This window comes from Bufo bufo, chromosome 3 (genome assembly GCF_905171765.1).
Source record: "Bufo bufo chromosome 3, aBufBuf1.1, whole genome shotgun sequence".
Classification (NCBI taxonomy): domain Eukaryota; kingdom Metazoa; phylum Chordata; class Amphibia; order Anura; family Bufonidae; genus Bufo; species Bufo bufo.
Genome location: NC_053391.1, coordinates 600,233,705 through 600,255,393, shown reverse-complemented (window position 1 = coordinate 600,255,393; position 21,689 = coordinate 600,233,705). Strand labels below are relative to the sequence as shown.

General features: G+C 42.2%; 1 protein-coding gene across 1 annotated transcript in view; it reads right to left on the bottom strand.

Annotated features, from left to right (window-relative positions):
- Positions 1–5,891: 5,891 nt before the first annotated feature.
- Positions 5,892–21,689, bottom strand: part of CSRNP2 (cysteine and serine rich nuclear protein 2) — a 54,893-nt gene continuing 39,095 nt past the window's right edge. Inside the window, exons 4-5 of the mRNA XM_040425924.1 lie at positions 18,040–18,336; positions 5,892–13,827 (exon numbers count right to left, since the gene is read on the bottom strand). Of these exons, the coding sequence (XP_040281858.1) occupies positions 12,994–13,827; positions 18,040–18,336 (1,131 nt within the window). The 3' untranslated portion in view covers positions 5,892–12,993. The remainder of the gene's footprint in view (positions 13,828–18,039; positions 18,337–21,689) is intronic.

The following is a 21,689-nucleotide window of genomic DNA, read 5'->3' as shown; positions in this document are numbered from 1 at the left end:
CACCGAGCCCCTCCGCTTCATGTGTGGTTTGGGGGGGAGGGGTATTAAAAACACGCCCTAAACAGTGGTAATAAATTACATGTAAATATCTGATGGCTATCTGAACAATGTTCTCGAAACATCTTATGCAAATAAAGTTAGTGATAAGTTTTTACGGTGGAAAAACCCCTTTAACTCGGAATACCAGTTTGTGTTCCGGACACAGGCTCTTCACATGAGTGTGCGGTTTTCAGTTCTTCGGATCAGTCAGAAGAACAGAAAAAATACTCAAAACGTCTGTTCTGCTCGGTTATGCACATTTTGCATCTGTTTGTTTAGACTGAAGAAAAGTCCTACACAAAGTCCCCCCCCCCCCCTTCCCGTCTGACAGAAATGACTAAAATGGATGCAAAATGTGCATAATGGATCATTTTATTTGATCTGTTCTTCTGACGGAACAGAAAACTAAATGGTGAAATGAACTCAGCCTAAGGGCTAGTTATCACACACTTTTTTTTTTTTTCTTCCTGAAAATTGGCTCCAAAAAACGCCTCAAATCGGCCTCCTATTCATTTCAATGGGAATCAGTGATTGATTTATTTATTTTTTTATACCTGTGAAAAGGGAGCATGGAAAAAAGCAGCATGTCCTATCCTGGGGCTGAATGTCCCATTAAAATGAGTGGGAAACACAAAAAAAAAAAAAACAGTCCCATGTAAGTCCATGCCTTTTTTTTGTGTGGTTTTTGGTGTAGATTCACATACAAAAACCTCAAGCTGAAAATGCAGCTTTGTAGTAAAGCGAACACCCATTCGCCTAAATAAAAGCTGCATCAAAAACTGCACTGATCCCTTGCTGATTTTTAAGCGTGTTTTTCAAAATCAGTTGTGTGAGCTGGCACTTAGGGCTCTTGCACATGAACGTATTTTATTTCCATGTCCATTTTTTTATTTTTTTTTGCAGACCGTATGCGGAACCATTCATTTCAATGGGTCCGCAAACAAAACTGAAGTTAGGGCTCGTTTACATGACAGTTTGTGTCCCGTATTGCGGATCCGCAATACATGGGCACCGTTCCGTTGTCATTCCGCATAACGGATGCGGACACATTCATTTCAATAGGTCCGGAGATGCGGAACGGAAGCACGGAACAGAACACTACAGAATGCTTTTTGGGGTTCCGTTCCGTGCCTCTGCACCGCAAAAAGATCAATCAATCCGTGTGCATTCCGTTTCCGTATGTCCTATTATTGTCCACATAACTGACAAGGATAGGACTGTTCTATTAGGGACCAGCTGTTCCGCAAAATACAGAATGCACACGGACGTCATCTGTAATTTTTGCGGATCCGTGTTTTGCAGAGTGCAAAATACATATGGTCATGTGCATGAGGCCTATCTACCTGCATGGCTAAATCAGAATGACTAAATGTAAGTACAGTCAGACAGTCACAAGGGTTTGATCATAATTTTATTTATTTGTACATTTAAATATTCTCTTAAATACAGAATTGTCACAATTCAGAAATCCTAGAAATGCAAGTGAGAATGCGCGGGGTGGGGGAGGAAACATGGCAAGCTTTGGATTTTACACTGAAATGATAAATTTGTGTACAGATTCAGAAAAAGGAAGCGGATTAGAGAAATGAAGATTGAGTTACACGAGAAGAGACTGGGAATAGATCAAGCGAACACTACATAGTGAAATCATTGTGACATCATGTAAACAGTGATTATTTTTTTAACGTTAAACGCTTTTAATGTCTTCCACAAGGTGGCGCTATGGGACGTGCCCGATCACATCGGAATACTCCTACTGAGGACACTTTCACATGGTCGGTATTTAGGTCAGTGTTTGTAAACCAAAATCAGGAACGTCTAGAGAAAAATTATCATGGAAAGGTTTGCACCCCCCCCTTTCATATTCTGGAACCACTCCTGGCTTTGGCCTGCAAATACTCACCAAAATACCTCTGCGTGACAGTGACCTAACCGCAAGATCAGTGACAAAGATTTAGAGGAACCAAAAATCAATAACACCCTAACTACATAATGGATTTTTTAAATTCTATGGGGAGATTTATCAAAGCTGACTTAGTTGCCCATAGCATCCAATCAGATTTCACCTTTCATATTTCAGAGCTCCTTTGGAAAATGAAAAGCTGAATCTGATTGGTTGCTATGGGCAACTAAATTAGTTTTCTTTGACAGTAAATCTTCCCCCAGAGTTGGTACACTTCCGACCACACTGCCATTCTGGTTCGAGCTCGCAGCACCGATTGGTAAGAACCGGAGTGTGGTCATGTAAAAATATGGATGGATTTTCCAAGTATACGATCATACAGTACACTATACAGTATCTTAAGATTCTTGCACGCTGCCCTAGCAGCATATCAGTCATTTACTAGGACTTCGTTGTTTTACTCATTTCTTTGATAAAAGAAATAGGGGGAGATTTATCAAACTGGTGTAGAACTGACTTAGTTTGCCATAGCAACCAATAAGATTCGACCTTTTATTTTCTAAAGAGGCTGTGAAAAATGAAAGGCGGAATCTGATTGGTTGCTATTGGCAACTAAGCCAGTTCTACTTTACAACAGTTTTAATAAATCTACCCCATGAAGTTAACTTTAGTAACAGCTATTTCAAGTATAAGTCAGGCGCACTGCATCACATACAGCCAAGACCCTGCACAGGTAGGCAAGTCCACACTGGAGGCTTGATTTGACCCAAGGAATTCATCAGGGTGGACTTTTTCCAATTCCAGAAAACAAATATATGATGCCTTCTGTAGGCCAGACACACATGAGCAAATTCAGTGCGTGAAACTCGCAGCATACGTCAGTGAGAGGTCCCGTTCTGTCCTCTGCTAGGACCACACAACATTACAATGATTTATAATGCTGTGTGATCCTGAGAGTCCTGGAACCAGTTGCATTACACCCACACCAGTAATTCAATAGATTCCAAGACACTCAGGATCGCACAGCATTACAGTGATTTATAATGCTGTGTGATCCTGAGAGTCCTGGAATCTGGATTACACTGGCAGTATTATGTCGGCATTTCAATAGATTCCAGGACTCTCAGGGTCACACAGCATTATAAATCATTGTGATGCTGTGCGATCCAGTCCGAGGAGCGGAGGTTAGACTGACACGTGCTGCGGGTTTCATCCATTGAACTCACTCGTATGCGTCTAGCCTTAGAGGTCATCTCTGGTGGAAACCATATTGATTTGGGCACAGTTTACTCATTTATTAGATTGTCATCTGTGAAGCATAGTAAATCTAGTCTAATGATGACTTTCCTACTGTTTAGTGAAATTGTATATATGAACTTATATAATAGTCAACTTATGTAACACTCAAAATAGGTTAACTCAGTCCTATTAACCAAATATAAGAGATGAGGAAGGTGACGATGGGTTACAGCCAAGTACAATTCTGCCAGGCCACGGTAATGGTGAAAAATGGCACCAAGAACAATAGCACAACCAAACAGAAGGTAAGTAGCACCCTAGCGTATTGAGCCCAATGAAGAGTTATAGGTGGGACGCTGTCCTGCCCTTAATTTGTGAGGTGCTGGTGAAGTATTGCTGTAGGACTACACTTTGTCATTTACTTTGCATCAAATCAGTGTGCTTGTTGCCAACAGCAACCAGTTCCATTGTTGCACAAGGGGGGGGGGGGGGGGGGGGGGATTTTGGTTGCTATGGGCAACATCAACACTTTCTGTAAGGCTGTTTTACAACAAAGTGACCCATGTGTTACCTTTCATTCCTAAAACATTTTTGTCTCAGGAAAAAAACTGAAATTAAAACCCTTTAGAGGTCCCAACCTGACCTCACCCGCTGCTGTGGTAGCCTGGGATATACAGAACTGACTACATTTGAAGATTTATTGGTTATCAAACAGCTCACAACTAAATTATCCTCTGTGGTGGTCCTAGGGTTGTGCCACGTCACCCAATTTACAGGAGCAGAATATTGCCCAGGCATAGGGATCATTGATCCCACTTTATACTCATGTAAAACATACAACCCTCATACATACCTTTAGTAAACGGAATATGCCACCCACATTTTTATCTACCAGTTAAAACCTAGCCATACATTTTTTTTTTGTAATCTAATTTTATTTTCAAAATTTTTATTCTATTTCTTGATCACGATTATGGAGGCGGCCATCTTGCCTGAGCTGTTCTTAACAGCATTTAGAGAATCGCTTTACGGCAGCCCCATGGGCCATAGACCTAATGATCTGGAGGGGACCCTATTGACTTCTATGGGAGAGTTTTCTGGGCATGCTCTGTGACCTGTGCAGAGCTCATTGTACAAGGAAAGAAGAGATACGCTCTAACAATTGGCTATTGTGAACGGTGGGTCCTGTCTTAGGCTACATTCACACTAGCTTTAGGGTCTCAATAGCGGAAGAAAACGCTTCAGTTTTGTCCCCATTCATTGTCAATGGGGACAAAACTGAACGAAGCGGAATGCACTAAAAGGCATTCCGTTCGATTGCCTCCCCGTCGCAGACAGAATAACGCTGCAAGCAGTGTTTTTCTGTCCGCCATGTGGTGCGGAGCAAGACATCTATTGTGTCAGAGAAAACAGATCCCTCCCCTTTGACTTACATTGTGTGTCAGGACGAATCCATTTTCTCAGACACAATAGAAAACGGATCCGTCCCCCATTGACCTCCAATGGTGTTCATGACAGATCAGTCATGGCTATATAAGACATAATACAACCGTTCATGACGGATGCATGCGGTTGTATTATTGTAACGGATCCGCAAAAAACGCTAGTGTGAAAGTAACCTTATCTATACACATAGGTGATATCATTACAGGCAGGATTAGAATGACAGATAAGCAGATAACTGCGGTAAAGTGATCTGTACAGACTAAGAAGTGGCACCTATTATTAGGCTTAGTGACCAGTGCTAAAACTGCTGATTTTTATGTTTTTTGTTTAAATATTGGCATGGAAAATTAAAAATAACCACCAGAAATTATTTGTAATAAAATGTGTTTAACATAAAAATGCCATTTAAAAAAAAAAAATCGGTCTTTCTGATGACACATTCCCTTTAAACGATTAGTGGGGTACATGTCACACATTTTTTGCTTGATGACTATAAAAAAGTCTAAAATAAATAAAATCACTACATTTATAGCACTATTCTACACTGTAGCACTGTACTTAGAAAACTAACAAGCAGCGTTCTTACTAACCTTTATAGCTCAATCCTGCATGTCAAATCTGTTACCTACACAGCAAGGACATGTGGCCGTCGTAAAAGGAAAGCCTGGTCTCTGCAAACCACGAGTTGAGTTTTTTTAGGTTATCAAACTCAAGCCAGGTAAAATTAATTTATTTTGCATATACATTTTGTCCATTGTAGATTTCCCATAAAGCAGTTTGCTCTCCACTCTAAAGCCAGTGCGCCCATTCCCCAATCTGCTCTCAGGCTTAAAGGGGTTGTCAGTTATATTTTGTTCTTTGTATGTTTCTAACTAAGTAAATGAAAGGACTTTACAATTCACTTACTTTATCTCCAGTTGCTGGTTTCTTGGATTTCACTGAGGGTCACATGACCTGTGATGTCAGCTTCTCTCCCTGCTCTGATGATGATTTGTGCACAAGCCTCAGAGAGCAGATATGTGTCTGTACATGAGAAGTCACTGTGCTGGCCACGCCCCCCTTTACTGTCTGCTCTCTCCCTGGATTCTTAACCCCTTCAGCTGCACAGACTCAGGGCTGAAGGCTTTACTGAGTAGCTGCAGGCAGTGAGGAGACAAATGCTGGGCACAGGAGCTCACAGACTAGAGGAGTTCTGCACAAGAACAGGTAGGGGGAAGATCCTGTGTGTATCAGCAGTGTCATTGTACAGCTGGGATTTATACAACATGCTGCTGAGTCTCCCAGGCATGTCACTCAGGGCAGCACTTGTATTCACTCCCTTTGCAGAGCAGGGGGAGGGGCAGATATTGTTGTTATTGCTGGTAAACAAAGAGCCAGAAGAGAACCAGGGAAATGAGGAAATATATATATATATATATATTTTTATTTTACCTAAAACTTGCTTAGCTCAGTTATATATTGCTGCCCATCAGATTTACACTTCTATATTATTATTTTTTTTCACAACTTGGACAAACCCTTTAAAAGAAAAGAAATGATAATTTAGAACTTGTTAAATAGCTGTTAATTTGATGATTCTTAGATCATAAAAAAATTGCCAATATTTGCCACTACATGCTGTGAAAATGTTTACTTACATAGTATGACACCACCTGGTGTTCAACGTGCATAGTCATGTGCATGTCCATCTGCTGAGTGATGGTGGACACATACTCAGTGACTCTCCCCCATCACTTCTCTGCCTTTTGGCTAAGATCAAGTGTAGTGACTCTCCCCAAAGCCAGGTCTCTGCATAGAGATCCTCTGGTCAATGCAGAGCAGCAGATAAAAAAAAAAAAAAAAAGCTATGACTTGCTAGTCAGGGGAGGAGCAGAGTCTTTGAAGAGGCTGGGACTATATTGTCACCTGCCAGAGGGAGAAGGAGACTGATTCTGTGCCAGAAACTCTCCATTTATGAATTTATTTATTTTATAGCGTTTAATACAAGTGCATCTCTAATGAAGTAATATTAAGATTTTGGGTGCAAATTTAAGGATATAATATACAATCCCTTTTAGCAAAACTAAAACATTAATTTCATATTTTGTTCCGAGAGAATTCTCAGATGTGTTGAGGCACAGCATAGTGCCTAGGAGCTTCCCATTCAGCACTCAGTAACCATCTAGCCATCAAATCATGCATTCTCAAGGTGTTCATTCCCTCTTCTCGGCTGGCCAGAGTATAAAACTGATAAGCGACTGTAGACACAAATTCTTCATTCTGTGAACACAGTTTCATTTTACTCGCTGCTGTGTACATCATCTGAAATGAGTGGATAGACTACTAGTAAACACTAGACTAGTGATCTCAATCGGGCACGTGTTCGGTTTCTAGCTGATCACACAGGTGGATTTGCCACGAATTTCACCCAATGAATTGCAAAGACTGAGATCTGTGGTGGAGATCCTAAATTGAGATGTTGCAGATTGAAAATCAACGCTGCAATTGGTGGTTTTCTGGGCAGCTTGGAAATTTTTGTAACTGATCTGCTAGACAGACGAAGCTGAGCTGAATTCTAATGAAATGGGGTACAAGCTGCCTTTGTTTCAAGGCAATAACACCATAAACGTAGTACAGAGACTCGTATAGGAGGACTTCCTGACTGCCGGTTCACCGTTCATTGCAGCTCTGCATTTTAACACCTCCTTCCATGTGTGACGTGGAGCTGAATCATCTAACTTTAGTCATGAACTTCCATTACAAACCAGTTCCAGTACTGGGAATGCTGAGCTGTTACTGTACAACAGCCTACATAATCATTGCTTTTACTGAAGGGGAAGGCCGGGTATTAATTAAGCAAAGCAAGCACACAAGATACTATGAGAAATCTGTCCACTCACCGCGCCGCTAGGTGCAAGGCAGTCTGAGAACGCTATTATACTAAGATGAATCGTCAGCCATGAACAATATAACTGCATCCATTATACAAAAATGAAGCAGAGCTGACATGGGTCCTGCCCCCTAGATCGTTTACAGGTGGTGCAGTCGTCCGCTGGTCAGTACAGTACTACTTTTCCATCATCTCGCTGCTCCACAGAGCTCACCACGCTATTCTTATAAATCACTTTATTGCAGACATAAAACATCTTGTCCATAAAAATACAGCTTCCGTGTGTCGATCTAAATAGTCTTACTCATGATTCAAAGCAGTGTTTTTATGGAGAGGTTGGCCTATGATCTATGTCTACCATAAAGCAGTGCAATTTTACCCAATCCACTCTGGAGTGCTGGCGATTCATCTGCCTATTCATGGCCATGTTTATGGAAGTAGTTCTACATAAGCCCCCGGGGTATACATAGTACAGCACATTACGACCGTGTTTCATTTCACCTTATTCATAACCATTCAGGAACCTTTTAAAATGGTTAATGGGATTAGGGATGAGCTGTAATGAAAGCGGGGAAAAAATAGACCCTTTTTCTAGTCTTTAAAGGGGTTGTATCATCTTGGACATTGGGGGTATATTGCTAGGATATGCCCCCAATGTGATAGGTGCAGGTCCCACCTCTGGGACCCGCACCGATCCTTAGAATGGAGCCTGCAAAGTGCAGAAGGTTGCATGAACGTGTGCCCTCCATTAATTTCTATGGGAGTGCCCAAAAAATAGCCGAGCGCTGGCTCAGCTATTTCTGTAAGCACCCAAAAATTGTAAGCTCTTAATTCCTAGTGTTTCAGTTGTATATCAGCCAGTTACGTTAGGACGTCTTTTGTTTTGTACATGAACCCTCTGAATTGTAAAGCGCTGCGGAATATGCTGGCGCTATATAAATAATATTACTATTATAGAAGTGAATGGAGCAGTGGCCGCGCTTGAGTGGTGCGCTTCTCATTCATTTTAATAGGACGTCAGAAAACAGCCGAGTGGCAGTCCCATAGAAATGAGTGGAGGGCGGCTGAGCATGCGCATTTTGCAGGCTCCATTCTCAGGACCCACATCTATCAAACACTGTGGACATATCCTAGTGATATGTCCCCAATTTCCAAGATGATACAACGCCTTTAAAGGCCTTGTTCACATTAGGGTACCTGCACAAGTGGCAGAATACGTGCAGAACAAAATGCAGTGTAGTACAGGATTGGGAGGGAAATTGTAGAAATTCGAAATCTGCAGCATGTCATCAATTAGGTTTGTAGTTTTAGCTGTGGATTTTACCCTTTTCTAGTGAAGGGTGAGATCCGCGGCACAACCGGTTAGAAATTGCTGCTTATGTTGCCGTTTGGGTGCAGAAATACACAGAAATTCGTGTGGCTCTTCTGCATGTTGACCTGCACCCATGTGTGGGTATCCTTGTAGTCCCAGCAAATTAGCTTATAATGGGTTCCAGCAATTTTGAGCACTGCAGACTTTGCCAAAAAATATATACTACAACCCCTGATAGGGGATGATGGATGCTTTCAAGTAGACCAGTGCCAAACCAAGGTACAGTAAAGCTATACAATATAGCATTGTACACACCGCACTTATCAGTAGGCGTTCATAGGTTATGAAAACTTCCAGAACTTCCTTAACCGAATCAAGTCATCCACTGCTAAGCTTGGAAAGGCACTCTCTACATCATGGGCTCTGTTGGGGCATTGTTTCAGAACCTGAGGCCACCAGAAGGTCATCTGGAGCCATAATCCCCAAACTGTGGCACTCCAGCTGTTGCAGAACTACAATCCCTAGCATGCCCTGAGAGTGTTCAGGCGCATTTACACTGTGCCGACAATTATCGGGAAGGAAGTGTTCAGTGGAGGCATTTTACATTAAGTGATTCCCTCCATTGTAAGGAGACCTCATACAAATTTGTTTCTCCGCAGCAGATCCCTGTTCACACAGCACGATCTGCTGCCCAGAAACGATGATTGAGGTGTCCGCACCAAAGATAGCTTGACACGATGAACGAGTATGTTGCTTGTTCATTAGTACGTTCGTTCCCGATAATCTGCCCAACATCTGTGCAGATGCCATTATAGTTCCCTAACAGCTGGAGAGCCCCAGGTTAGAGACTTCTCCTCTAGGTCAGCCGCTTGGAGGTAATTTCTCATTGAGATTACAGCAAGAGGAATCTGCTGGTTGTATTACTGTATTAGACAGATATAGAGAGCCTGATAATACAGGCATAGCTACGTCTCCTCTGCTTCAGGACAGCTCTCCTCTAGTCCAAGTCCAGGAAACCTACCAATATCTATATGCATGGAATATAACCACACCACCCAAAACTGGGAATTACAAATGCAAGGGAAATAATGGCTTGTGAACGGCAGCCATAGTAAGATGTGGCTGAAGCCGAGGTACGAATGTCACCTTGTACTAGAAGTAGACTCGATGGAGGACATTTTCATTTGCTTTCACTGTAAGGTCCTCATCTGTCTTGCCTCCCACACACAATGAATAAAAAATTTAAATAGGCGTCTTCGAAAGCCGCAATTAAGCTTTCCAGAAACCTTTCCCAGAATACATTAGAAAGCTAATCTGAGGTTGAAATTATTTTCTTGTCTAATCCTCTCAATGTTAAATACATTTTGCACTGAGTAATTGTGACACTTCTGTTTCATGGTCTATTTGTGACGGTCTCTATTTCGCAACCTTGGCAAAGACCTTCCTTGCCAATGGAAGCCGCCATTCCCTATGGGAAACCTGGCCAGAGAACCACCATAATCATAGCCAATGATGCAACACACAACGAATGGCTTTAAAACAACCTTGTGTGTAGAGTGCAAAGATTGTTCAAGTATGGGCATGGAGCACGCCATGGAGATTCCATGTAGTAGCTGAACATCATTAAAGGAACACTCCAGGCGCTAAGCCTAATGCAGGTTGTGACAAGGCGGGGCATGACACTGAGGTTCACAGAGAAAACTCCAGCACCACCCCCTCAAACCCTGTGTATAAGTTCTCCCAGCAGGGTTCCTTTAATTCACAATACCACAAAGCAGAAGCAAGGGAATACGTCAAGCTCTCCTTCCTCTGTGCAACAAGAAAACCACTCTTTAGTATCAGTATCAGTGGGTCCCTTAATTTAGCGGGGACGGCTAATGATGCCTAAAACACGGTAATTGTATAGCGTACGTATAGCTCCAGATGTGACGATGAAATACGCATCCTTCAACATCCTTAAAACATTATGGAATAGAAGTTGTAACCACAGACACATTAGCTTGACATACAGCACCTACGTTTCTTAAGGGGGTCGTGCTATGTAAAATATTCTACATTTTTCAAACCAGCACCTAGATCTGAAGATTTTTGTAATGACATGTAATTAGAAATTTAGTATAGTCACTAAGCTATTGCATAAAAGGAATCTGTACAGCGCCACCTGCTGTTTGTTCTTTTCCTTTTTTCTTGTCCATCTTACTGAGGTGGTCGCACACGCTCAGTTTAAATATTCAACTGTCACCAGCCAGCCTGTTAGAAGCGGTGGCAGTTACAAGGAAAGAGCTACAGCAGAAAGGACACTCCCCCTGCGCTGCCAGCCGGAAAAAAAAATCTAGTGGAACAATTGGAGCAATGAATGGGGAGATTACTGGATCCATGTGAGGTGCTGGTCATAGTTTTATTAGAAAGAGACTGTCATGTCCGATATTATGTCTGATTTCCGTGTTTTTAGCTGGTGTGAGCTAATTTGCTACAATGGAAATAACCAAATCCTTCAAACCCAACATCCACAAATCCTACCCTGGGGAAGTTTAGTAGGAGCATGGCAGTGTGCATCTGACAAGTGACTGCCTGTGTAGGTAATGGGAGATTACATAAAAGGGGTGAGGTCTGACACATCTACCGGCATAGGACAATGTATGTCATGGAGATCACAGCCACTAGCTGATACAATGTATAATCTATAATAAAACCATAAATAAAAAACTAAAAGGGATAGCATTTTTTTTTAAATTTGTGACCGATAACTCTTTAGGGTCAGTTACATTTATTTTTTTTGCCTTGTATTGCAATTCACGAAAGTTTGATTAGCACCCCAGCATCGCCTCAGTGCAGTCGTAGATTTTAGAATGCATTAAGTTCTTAGCAAGATCATTTACAGGGGAAATTTTTACAGTAGGCTAAAATGTCACAAATTTAACTTTTTAGGCTAAAAGAAACACACTAAGACCAAAATCTGCACCATCCTAGCTGTAGGTGGCAACATTTTATTAGCCAGTTTTCAACCAACCTGTTAGATCAGATGGATGTTATAATGTCAGCTCTTTGATTCCGCCAATAAAGCTATGTCGGACTACTGCAAGGACCGCCATCTGCGGCGCAATAAAACCACTGCAGCGTCTACTTTCTTTTATACTTTTGCCAAAGATAAAACAAACAGGTTGATCGTTAATACCTGGAAATAAATATTCTGAATCCATTTCATAATTTAAAACACAATAATTCAATGTAAAAACCTAATTTTTTTTAAAAAAAGGACTGTATACATACTGCTTGTTTACACATAGGCACTAACCCCTTAGTGAATGGGGTCACTGCTTGAAATAGATACTGTGAATCCATATGGATAAATGACGAGCACGTTAAAGAGCACAAGAAGTACAACTGTCCCCCCTCACATTGTCCAGGTGGAAAGATTAGCAGCTTCATAAAGTAGAGGAGAGTCCTGTAGGTTAGACCTGTTTTAAAGACTTGTCTTAAATTTAAAGTGCGTCTGCACTGGGGCTTGAAATTTTAAAAGACACACGAAAAAATAAAATAAAAAAAGACAAAAAAGGCAGCTCAGCCCTCCAAACTCTTGAGCTTTCACTCTAACCCTACTCAATAGCACCATACTACCTGGATGGGTTTGCTTTAGTTACACATTAGGCTCCAATTATTATAGATAGGCCGTCTATAGGACAACTAAGGGCTCAAGGATAGATCAGATCAAATCCTGAAAATCAGGAGCAAAGTAGCTGACCACAATTTGTGGGCCATAATAGCTAATAGTTTGGCAACCAGGCCTGATGTACCTAAAGTGACTTGGTGAGAAACGATTGAGAAAATATTGCAAAAAATAAAAAGATAAAATACCAGCCAAATAGTACGTCACCCCAAATCTATTCAAGGCCATGAATGCAGAAGTCTTCTGTTGGCTTGGAGAAAATGTTGCCGAGTTACTTATAAAAGTCATAGTCACTCTTGCAGCAGAAAACAAAAAAGGGCTTGGGTCTTTTTTTGTCTTGAAAATTGAGTGATTTTTTTCCTCTTAATAACAAAAATGGACCTTAATAAAGGAGGACGAAGCCTGTATAAATAGATTTCTTTCATAGGTGTGCACAGGGTAGTAAGACAAGGGAGTAATGGGGTTATAAGTGGAGGGGTAAGTTGGGAGCGGCGTGTGCAAAATGTTTGCCAAAAGTGTCAGGCGGTCAAGTTACTCTCTGCAGGAAAAGGCTGGCCTGACCAAGAGGTTTGGCTCTCAGTTTCTTCTCGCAGCTTGCCCCCTTCACTTATGCAGGTGTCTAGTTGCCCATTAGTCTGAGATGCCAAGTCAGAGGAATTGCCCCCAGGCTCGGAGGCCGGGTCCACCTCTTTAGAGCAGGGGGTAATTATAGTGCAAGTCTCAGTGTTAACCTTTACAGAGCCACTTAGCTTAGTGGCCTCAGAGTGAACAGATTCGATCACGCCTGACCCTGTGTCTAATCCTGTTGCATTGCGATTATAAATGGACACCACACTTCCATCAGTGTACTCCGGTGGTGTGGCTGGTCTCCCAGAGTCCTCATCAGTATAACAGAGGACAGAAGAGCTAGAAGACAACAAAACTGGATTGATGGAGGAATGGCAAGTGGACGGTGGCAATGACATAGGAGTCTCCAAAAGACAAACATCTAGAGACTCCACGCTGGAGTCCAGACTGAGACTAGAAGCCTCATCACCCTCATCCAAGAGCCTCTGGCGCTCCTCTGCACTTTGCAGGTGTCTGACAGCGGCTTCGTTTTCCAAGTGATAGTTTTCAGCAATGAATTCATGGAAGTCCTGTGTCTCATGGTGAGGATGGACAGCGAGAGAGGCATGAGGATGCTCCTCTTCAAGGGGTTGAGGTCGTGGATGCTGGCGCTTATTTTCCAGCTCAAGTTTCATGATAGTGTGTAGATAATGGGTCCGTACACGTATAGGGTTAAATTCTATCCTGCCAGCTATATTACTGCAGCCATCTCGAGAACACCCACATGGAAAGGACATACGATCCACCTATTAGTGTTAGAACACCAGGGAAGAGACAAAGGAAGGAACTGTGTGAGAAAGCCTTCATGTGAGTAAGGAACGATTGCTTAAAGGGGTTCTGCAGTTTGTTTAAACTGATGATCTATCCTCTGGATAGATCATCAGCCTCTGATCGGCGGGGGTCCGACACCGATCAGCTGTTTGAGAAGGCAGTAGCGCCTCTCACTGTTTACCGCAGGCCCAGTGATGTCACGACTAGTATCAATGGCCTAGGGGGGGCTAAGCTCTGTTCACTTGAATGGAGCTTAGCCCCACCCAGGCCATTGATACTAGTCGTGACGTCACTGGGCCAGCGGTAAACAGTGAGAAGGCCGCGGCGCTACTGCCTTCTTAAAACAGCTGATCGGCGGGGGTTCTGGGTGTCTGACCCCCACCGATCAGATGCTGATGATCTATCCAGGGGATAGATCATCAGTTTAAACAAACTGCAGAACCCCTTTAAAGCATAAACCACAAAACAAATAATCGTATTAACTAAAATAGAAAGAATTCCAAGTTACATGTTATACAAATTCTAAATTCTAAAAATAAGTAAAACATTTATTAAAGGGATTGTCCTATGAAAAACATTCAATATTCTGCGAAACCAGCACCAGGATCTGAATACTAATGTAACTGCATGTAGCTAAATATTTATAAAAGCTGCTGACTTTTCAATTAAATGTATCTGTATAGTGCCACCTGCTGTTCTTTTCCTCATCTCTCTCTGTCCACCTTGCTGAGGTGGACATACATGCTCTGTTCCATCCTTCAACTGCCACCATTATTTTCTGTTAGAAGCTGTGAAGGTTACAGGACTCACCCCCTGAACGGTCAGCTTGAAAGAAATCTGGTTGGAGCAATGAATGGGGGAGCTTTTCATCCATGTGAGGTACAGGGCTACTTCTAGCTTTGTTAGAAAGATTGTGATATATTATATGAAGTCCAATTTTCATGCAAAGGGTATTCTGATTTAAGCCATGAATCCCTTTGTCTAGTTCAGTTTTAATATCCGATCACACCCGAAAAAAATAAGATGAGGGTAACAAGGAATCTTTCTGTGCAGCCAAAGGGATTGTCTCATTGCAAAGACGTATCTCCTATCCACAGAATTGCGGATAAATATCAGGGGTGGGGGTCTGACTGTTGGTGTCACCGCAGACAGGGCTGCCATCAGGAATTTCAGGGTCCCATACAGGCAAACCGTGTGGAGCTGCCCTCCTCATGTTCATAGCCGTAAGTCATAACTTTTTTTTTTGTATCACACCATTTTGATATAGACATAAACGGTTTAATTTCTAACAACTTTTATTACGGGTTAAATGATGGGCAAAATCTATTACAGCATTATTCTTCACGCTGTTTACCAATTACCATAACTAATGGGTAGATTGTACGGGTTATTATTACAGGGACTGCAAATACTTACTATTAAATATCCCAAAACGGTATGTTACAAAAAACACATTTATTGTAGAGGTTTTTGCTGTTATTTTTATTTTAGTAACATTAACTTTGCAGAAAAATTTAACTTAACCGTAAAAGCTAAAAAAATAAAAGTAACATTTTTCTGCCATAACTTTTAATAAAGAAACTATTTCACAAGTACGTACTGGGAATTGGACCCCAGACCTTCTGTATAACAGGCAGCAGCCATACCCCCTAATGCAGGGATCAGAAACCTCTGGCATTCCAACTATTCTGAAACTACACGTCCCAGAATGCTCCATTCACTTCTATGGGAATTAGAAGAACAGGCAAGTATGTTTGCATGCTGGGAGTTGTAGTTTCACAGCAGCTGGAGTGCCGAAGGTTGCTGATCCCTGCCCTAATTTATAGAAGAGCTATATACAATAGGGTATTCTGTGTCTAACAGCCACTAAACAGTGTTACCGTTTTCTTCACAGGCATAAGATACTATTTAGTAGCTGTTAGGCACAGAAAATCCACCTGTACAGCAGAGCTTTTCTATACAGTAGTGGATAAAACTGCTGCCTGCCGAACAGGAGGTCAGGTCTGGGTATCAAGCTTGATTTTCCAGCTTTTCTTTTACGGTTAAAAGTCACATTTCTTGCAAAAGTAAAGTTACAAAAAATTTATATAACGGACACCCAGGATCCATGCCGATCAGCTATTTGAGGAGGCTGCCCCTGCCTAGGCCACCTGATATCACTGGAAAAATACAACAATGGCCTAGGAATAGGCTGGAGCACTCTAGAGTTTGGGGTTCAAATCCCAACAGAAGCCTTAAAATTTGCTTATTTGGGCCTGGACTCCCCTGCAGCTCCAGACCCCTAAAGCAGTATTGCCAGTATTGTCCTGATGGCAGCCCTGTCCGCTGATCACAAGAACAGGGGCCATGCTGTTCACTATAGGGCTGAAACGATTACTCGAATTAATCGATTAACTCGACACAAAAAAAAAATCCTCGATGCAAATTTTTTGCATCGACGATTCGTTTGTGCCATGTGACCACAGAGTGTGAGTGAAGAGCTTGCTATTACTCATGATCCATGGTCACCCACCTGCCTGCACCGCGCTGGATCCTGATGTCAGGATGTAGTGCACACAAGCGCGCACTATGACCTGATGCTGTGTGACGTCAGGTCCCAGTGCTGCGCGTGAAGAAGAGGACGGAAGATCTCTGGAAAGGTAAGTATTCTAGTTCACTGACGGCTAGGAAGGGGAGTGGGGGAACTGATGTCAGTGGGGGCAAGCTAGTGGCTCTGGGAGGGGGAGCAACTGATGACATGGGGAAGCTGGTGGCACTGCGGGGAAATTATGGCACTGGGGGAACTGATAGCAGGGGAGCTGAAGAGTTTTTATAGAAAACGTTCTTTTAATTTGCTTTTTCTTATTAGGGTACTCGACTAATCGTTGGATTAATCGGTAGAATACTTGATTACTAAAATAATCGATAGCTGCAGCCCTAGTTCACTAGTTTGTTTCCATTCAACTATATAGCACTGCCGGAGATCGTTGGGCGCTTGTATCCCGCCATCTCCGAAGGTCTCAGAGTTGAATGGAGCAGCAACATACATGGTTTACCCCTACTCAATTCATATAGATAACACAGGGCCCCCATTCTCATGATCGGTAGTGGCCCCCAGCATTCGGACCTCTGCTGATCAGACACATGTCCCCTCTACCCTGTGGATAGGGGCTAACAATTGGACAATCCCTTTAAGCCACAATAAGATGTACTACTCATGCCAAATGGCAAGCTAGGGTTTAAACTAAACAGAATTGAGTGCACAAGCCAATGGAAAGGTTGGATGGGAGGGAATAACTTACCAAGAACTTATAAAAATGTATCAGAGGAAAAATACTGTGTTAACCCATAGACAGAAAATATAAAATTTGAGAGTCCTCAGTTGTTGATACCTTTTAGTTGCTAACTGCGAAGATAACGACAAATACTAAGCTTCTGAGACTACCTAGGTCACATCTTCAAGGAGAAACAGGTTCAGGCTCTAGCACCATGTAGGTTAAAAATCCAAATTTCAGGTGCATAGTAGATGTGCATTTGTGGATCCTGGAAGTGTTTAAAGACCTCAAACTATAATTAAGAACCCAAATGGGGCTTGAAACACATTAGTGGCTTAGCTTTAAGGTCTATGGATGTGCACCGCCATGTTTTTAATATGTACCTGATACAAAGATCAGGATATTTAACCTATTTTAGAGATCAGCAACCTCCGACACTCTAGCTGCGGTGAAACTACGACTTCCAGCACGACCATTTGCTTGGCTGTTGTCAGATCTCCTATAGAGGTTAATGAAGCATGCTGGGAGTTGTAGTTTCACCACAGTTAGATTGCCAGAGGTTGCTGATCCATGTTGTGCTGGATCCCAAAATGTGTTTGTTCTTTATTCAGGCAGACAGCCCGGCATTTCTCCGTCTATCAGACACACTGTCCATACACCACGTGGCTGTGACCTGATACTTTCCTTTTCTTTATACTTTTAGGGTTCCATCAAGCCTGATGAAAACTTGGTATATTCATCATTTCTACTGTTAGCCATTAAAAGGCATCAACAACTAAGGACTCTCAATTTTTAGCTTTTATACCTGAAAAAAATCCAATGCACAAAAAAAAAAAAAATCCACAAGACAACAGAAGGAACATAATGTTAACCAGTTTATTTTTAACATGCAGATTCCAGAGTGTCACATGCAAACACAATGGTATCCCTCACCTGACATTTGATCCCAGCCTGACTGCATGGACAAGCTTCTGGGTCGCAGTAGAGTCGACAGTCGCACCCGCATTCCTCCCTAGAAAGACGGATGGCTCGGAGTTCCTGCTTTTCTTCAGCATCTATGCGATGAACACCAGCTGCTCGAAGAAGAGCTCTGCGCCTCTTCGTTGGTAACGGCTGAAGGAAGAAGTAATCGTCCACTTCAACGTTGTCAACATCTATATCTTCATCCGAGACATCCTCCAAAGTGAGGCCTTCAGCTTCTTCTGATTCTACCGTACCATTTTTTGTCAGCTGAAGATGAAGAAAACACCAGTCATACACAGAAAGTGTGAACAATATCCACACTAAATATTCCTGCACCTCAGGGCAGCTTGTTAATCTCCCATACATACTCACATACTGTATCTTATGCCAAACCTGTGGCCATAGGCCTTGAGGATGTAGCGGTGAATATTCAAAGGTGTAAGAAAGAAAACAAGAATATTAAGGTTCACATCTTGTTCACATGCGCAACATGGCAAGCAAGCGCGTTTCACCATTTCCGCCAAGCCCTACTGACTTGAATGCAGATAGATGCGCAGATGCATCACATGACTCAACTTTTGATGGCCGTCTCTAGCAGTTTTAGATTTCAGGATGGGGCACCTCTTACCTCTCAGACATTTACAGCATATCCTCTGCATGCCATAATTGTCTATGGCCACCATCATGGGCAGTCTTGCCATAGACCCATAGAGAAATGTCTCGGTGGGCCAATGGCCAAGGGCTCACCCGAATCCCTACGGCTTCCAACTGGGTACTTAATCTGATGCCCTTTTCGTTAATTACTGTTAGGGGCACCAGGTACTCATGTACCTGACCAGAGGCCGCTGGTAACCTCCTGAATTCAACTGTATCGCTGTCTTCAGATGAATGAAACTGCTGAACACTGTGGCAAAGGTGGCAGTATTCTGTGCTGCACTGTGGTGTTTGGTTCTGCTGGGGCAGTATTTTGCACCATGGCATTGCTGGCCTCGCCTACTACTGTTGTCCCTTCCTACTGTCAATTTGGACCTGCCTACAACATAGGGCCACTTAGTTGTTTTTTTCCAGGACCACTTTGACTTCCCAATCCACCCCTGGGCCCATACACCGAACAACAACAAATGACCGCACACCTTTTTAGTGTACCTTTGCCTAAACTGTGTATGCTGGAAGGCCGTGTACTGGTGGAGTGGCCTTGTGTGCATTTTCTTTTTCCTTCTCTGAAGTGAATTTGGCATAAAAATAAGGGACTCATGATTTTGATCCTATATGTATACACAGATATAAAGGAGTACAGCGATATCTTTGTACGAAGCTTTACCCAAAACCATTTTCACTTTGTAAAAGGTATAAATTAAAAAAGATTCTCAACCTTCTATTAAAAATAAAAATAAATCAAGCATGGTCTCAATGGATCCAAGATATTAAAAGATGTAATTTACGTGACAAGGATGCTTATAACAAGAGACAGACTATGATTCTCCACAGGCAAGTTTCATCATGCAGAGCTTAGGGAATGAAGAGAACACAGACAGTGGCTGAGCATGATGCAAGTGTAATTGCTTATCAAGAATGGGCAACCCGAGGCCAAGACCAGGCAGAGGAAGTAACACATGAGGTTTAACCAAGTTTAGAATTACAAGTCCTTTACCATTTTATTTTCAGACTATTCACAAGACTGCACTTTCAATGTGGAGACTGACCTTGATCACACACACTTCCACAGACAGATCCTGTCCTGTTCTGCTGGACAACTCTGTATAGCTACCTACATAAAATTATCATAGGCCACCTTTGGACACCACTTGTTATTAAGAAATAGTCCCACTCCACCCTGTATTACATTGGCCTTATATAGTCCATTGTTGGAATGTCGATGCTCATCAATAGTAGGAGAACCGTAAAAACATGGATGCATTATAAAACTCAAGGCACCAAACCAGGAAACCCCCCACAAGACTAGGTAAACGCTGTAATATGGTAACCCTACACTCAAGGAGCTTTTCCTGTATTGGTCAAAGGCTACAGTGACTTAAATGAGGAAATGACAGCTTTATGGGGGTCTAAAATACACACTGCCAGCTCGAGGTCAAAAGAAGAACAGGCCTCCTGACATTCTATTCAAATTGTGGGCCTGCTGTGGCAAAACTGCTAATAATTGACCAAACATCAAAACAATTGACAATTTGTATTGTAGCAAAGGAAAAGCCAGATGGAGGAAAGCGTCATTGTTTACTCGTAACAAAACACTATTGACCTAAAACTTTTTCCGAGATTTTGACATCGAGGACCTATCCTCGGGACAGGTCATCAATATCAGATCAGGGGAGGTCCGACACCCAGGATCACATCCGATCAGCTGTTTAAAGAGAACTCTTCCTAGGCCACTGAAATTATGTTAATCAGTCACGTGGCCTAGGAGCAGCTTCAAGTGAATAGGACTGAGCTGTAATACCAAGCACAGCCACTAGTCAATGAACAGCGCTGTGTTTGGTAAGCTGTGAGGAGGCTGCAGCACTTACCAGAGGGCCTCCTCAAACAGCTGACTGACAGGGATCCCTGGTGTCAGACCCCCCACCTCAATCTGATATTGATGACCTATCCCGAGGATACGTCATCAATGCCAAAATCTGAGAAAACCCCTTTAAAAGAGAATAGAAGTCAGCACAAATTAAAATAATATCATATCATATAATATGTCATGGAGGGACACTATGATTATCACCGATTTTTTTCTTCTTTCACAGGTCTAATAAAACAGCGATAAAATAATGGATGAAAGCCTTATGCCCTCTATGTCATAGACTGACAGATGGACAGCTGTAGCTTTAAAGTGTGTAAGCTTAACCAAACAACTCCTTATACTCTGTCTTAGCTTTCTATCTCTTGAGTGGGACATGGGGGAGAGTGACACTGGAGTTAAGGTGGTTGCCCCATCTTGGACATTGGGGGCATATCACAAGGATATGCTCCCAGTGTCTGATAGGTGCACACCTATACTTATAACGGAGCCAGCAAAGTCCCATAGGAATGAATGGAGGACGGCCAAGCATGTGCGGTGCGCTCTCCAGGACTTTGTCGGCTCCGTTTTAGGTATAGGTGTGGGTCCCAGAGGTATCCTAGTAAAATGCCCCCAATGTCTGAGATGGTACAACCCCTTAAACTTCCGTCACCCTAAATTTCCCATGTTTGAATGGATTTGAGCTTTGACATGCATCTACAATATGAAGATTTACAAGTTACTTTTGTGTAATACGTGCAGGATAAATAAAATGACTACAGGTGAAACTCGAAAAATTAGAATATCGTGCAAAAGTTCATTTATTTAAGTAATGCAACTTAAAATTTGAATATTGTGAAAAGGTTCAATATTCTAGGCTCAGAGTGTCACACTCTAGTCAGCTAATTAATCCATACCCCCTGAGCAAAGGGTACCTGAGATTGTGACTTTGGGGTTTCATAAGCTATAAGCCATAATCATCCAAATTATAACAAATAAAGGCTTGAAATATCTCGCTTTGCATGTAAAGAGTCTATCTCATATGTTAGTTTCACCTTTTAAGTTGTATTACTGAAATAAATGAACTTTGCACAATATTCTAATTTTTCGAGTTTCACCT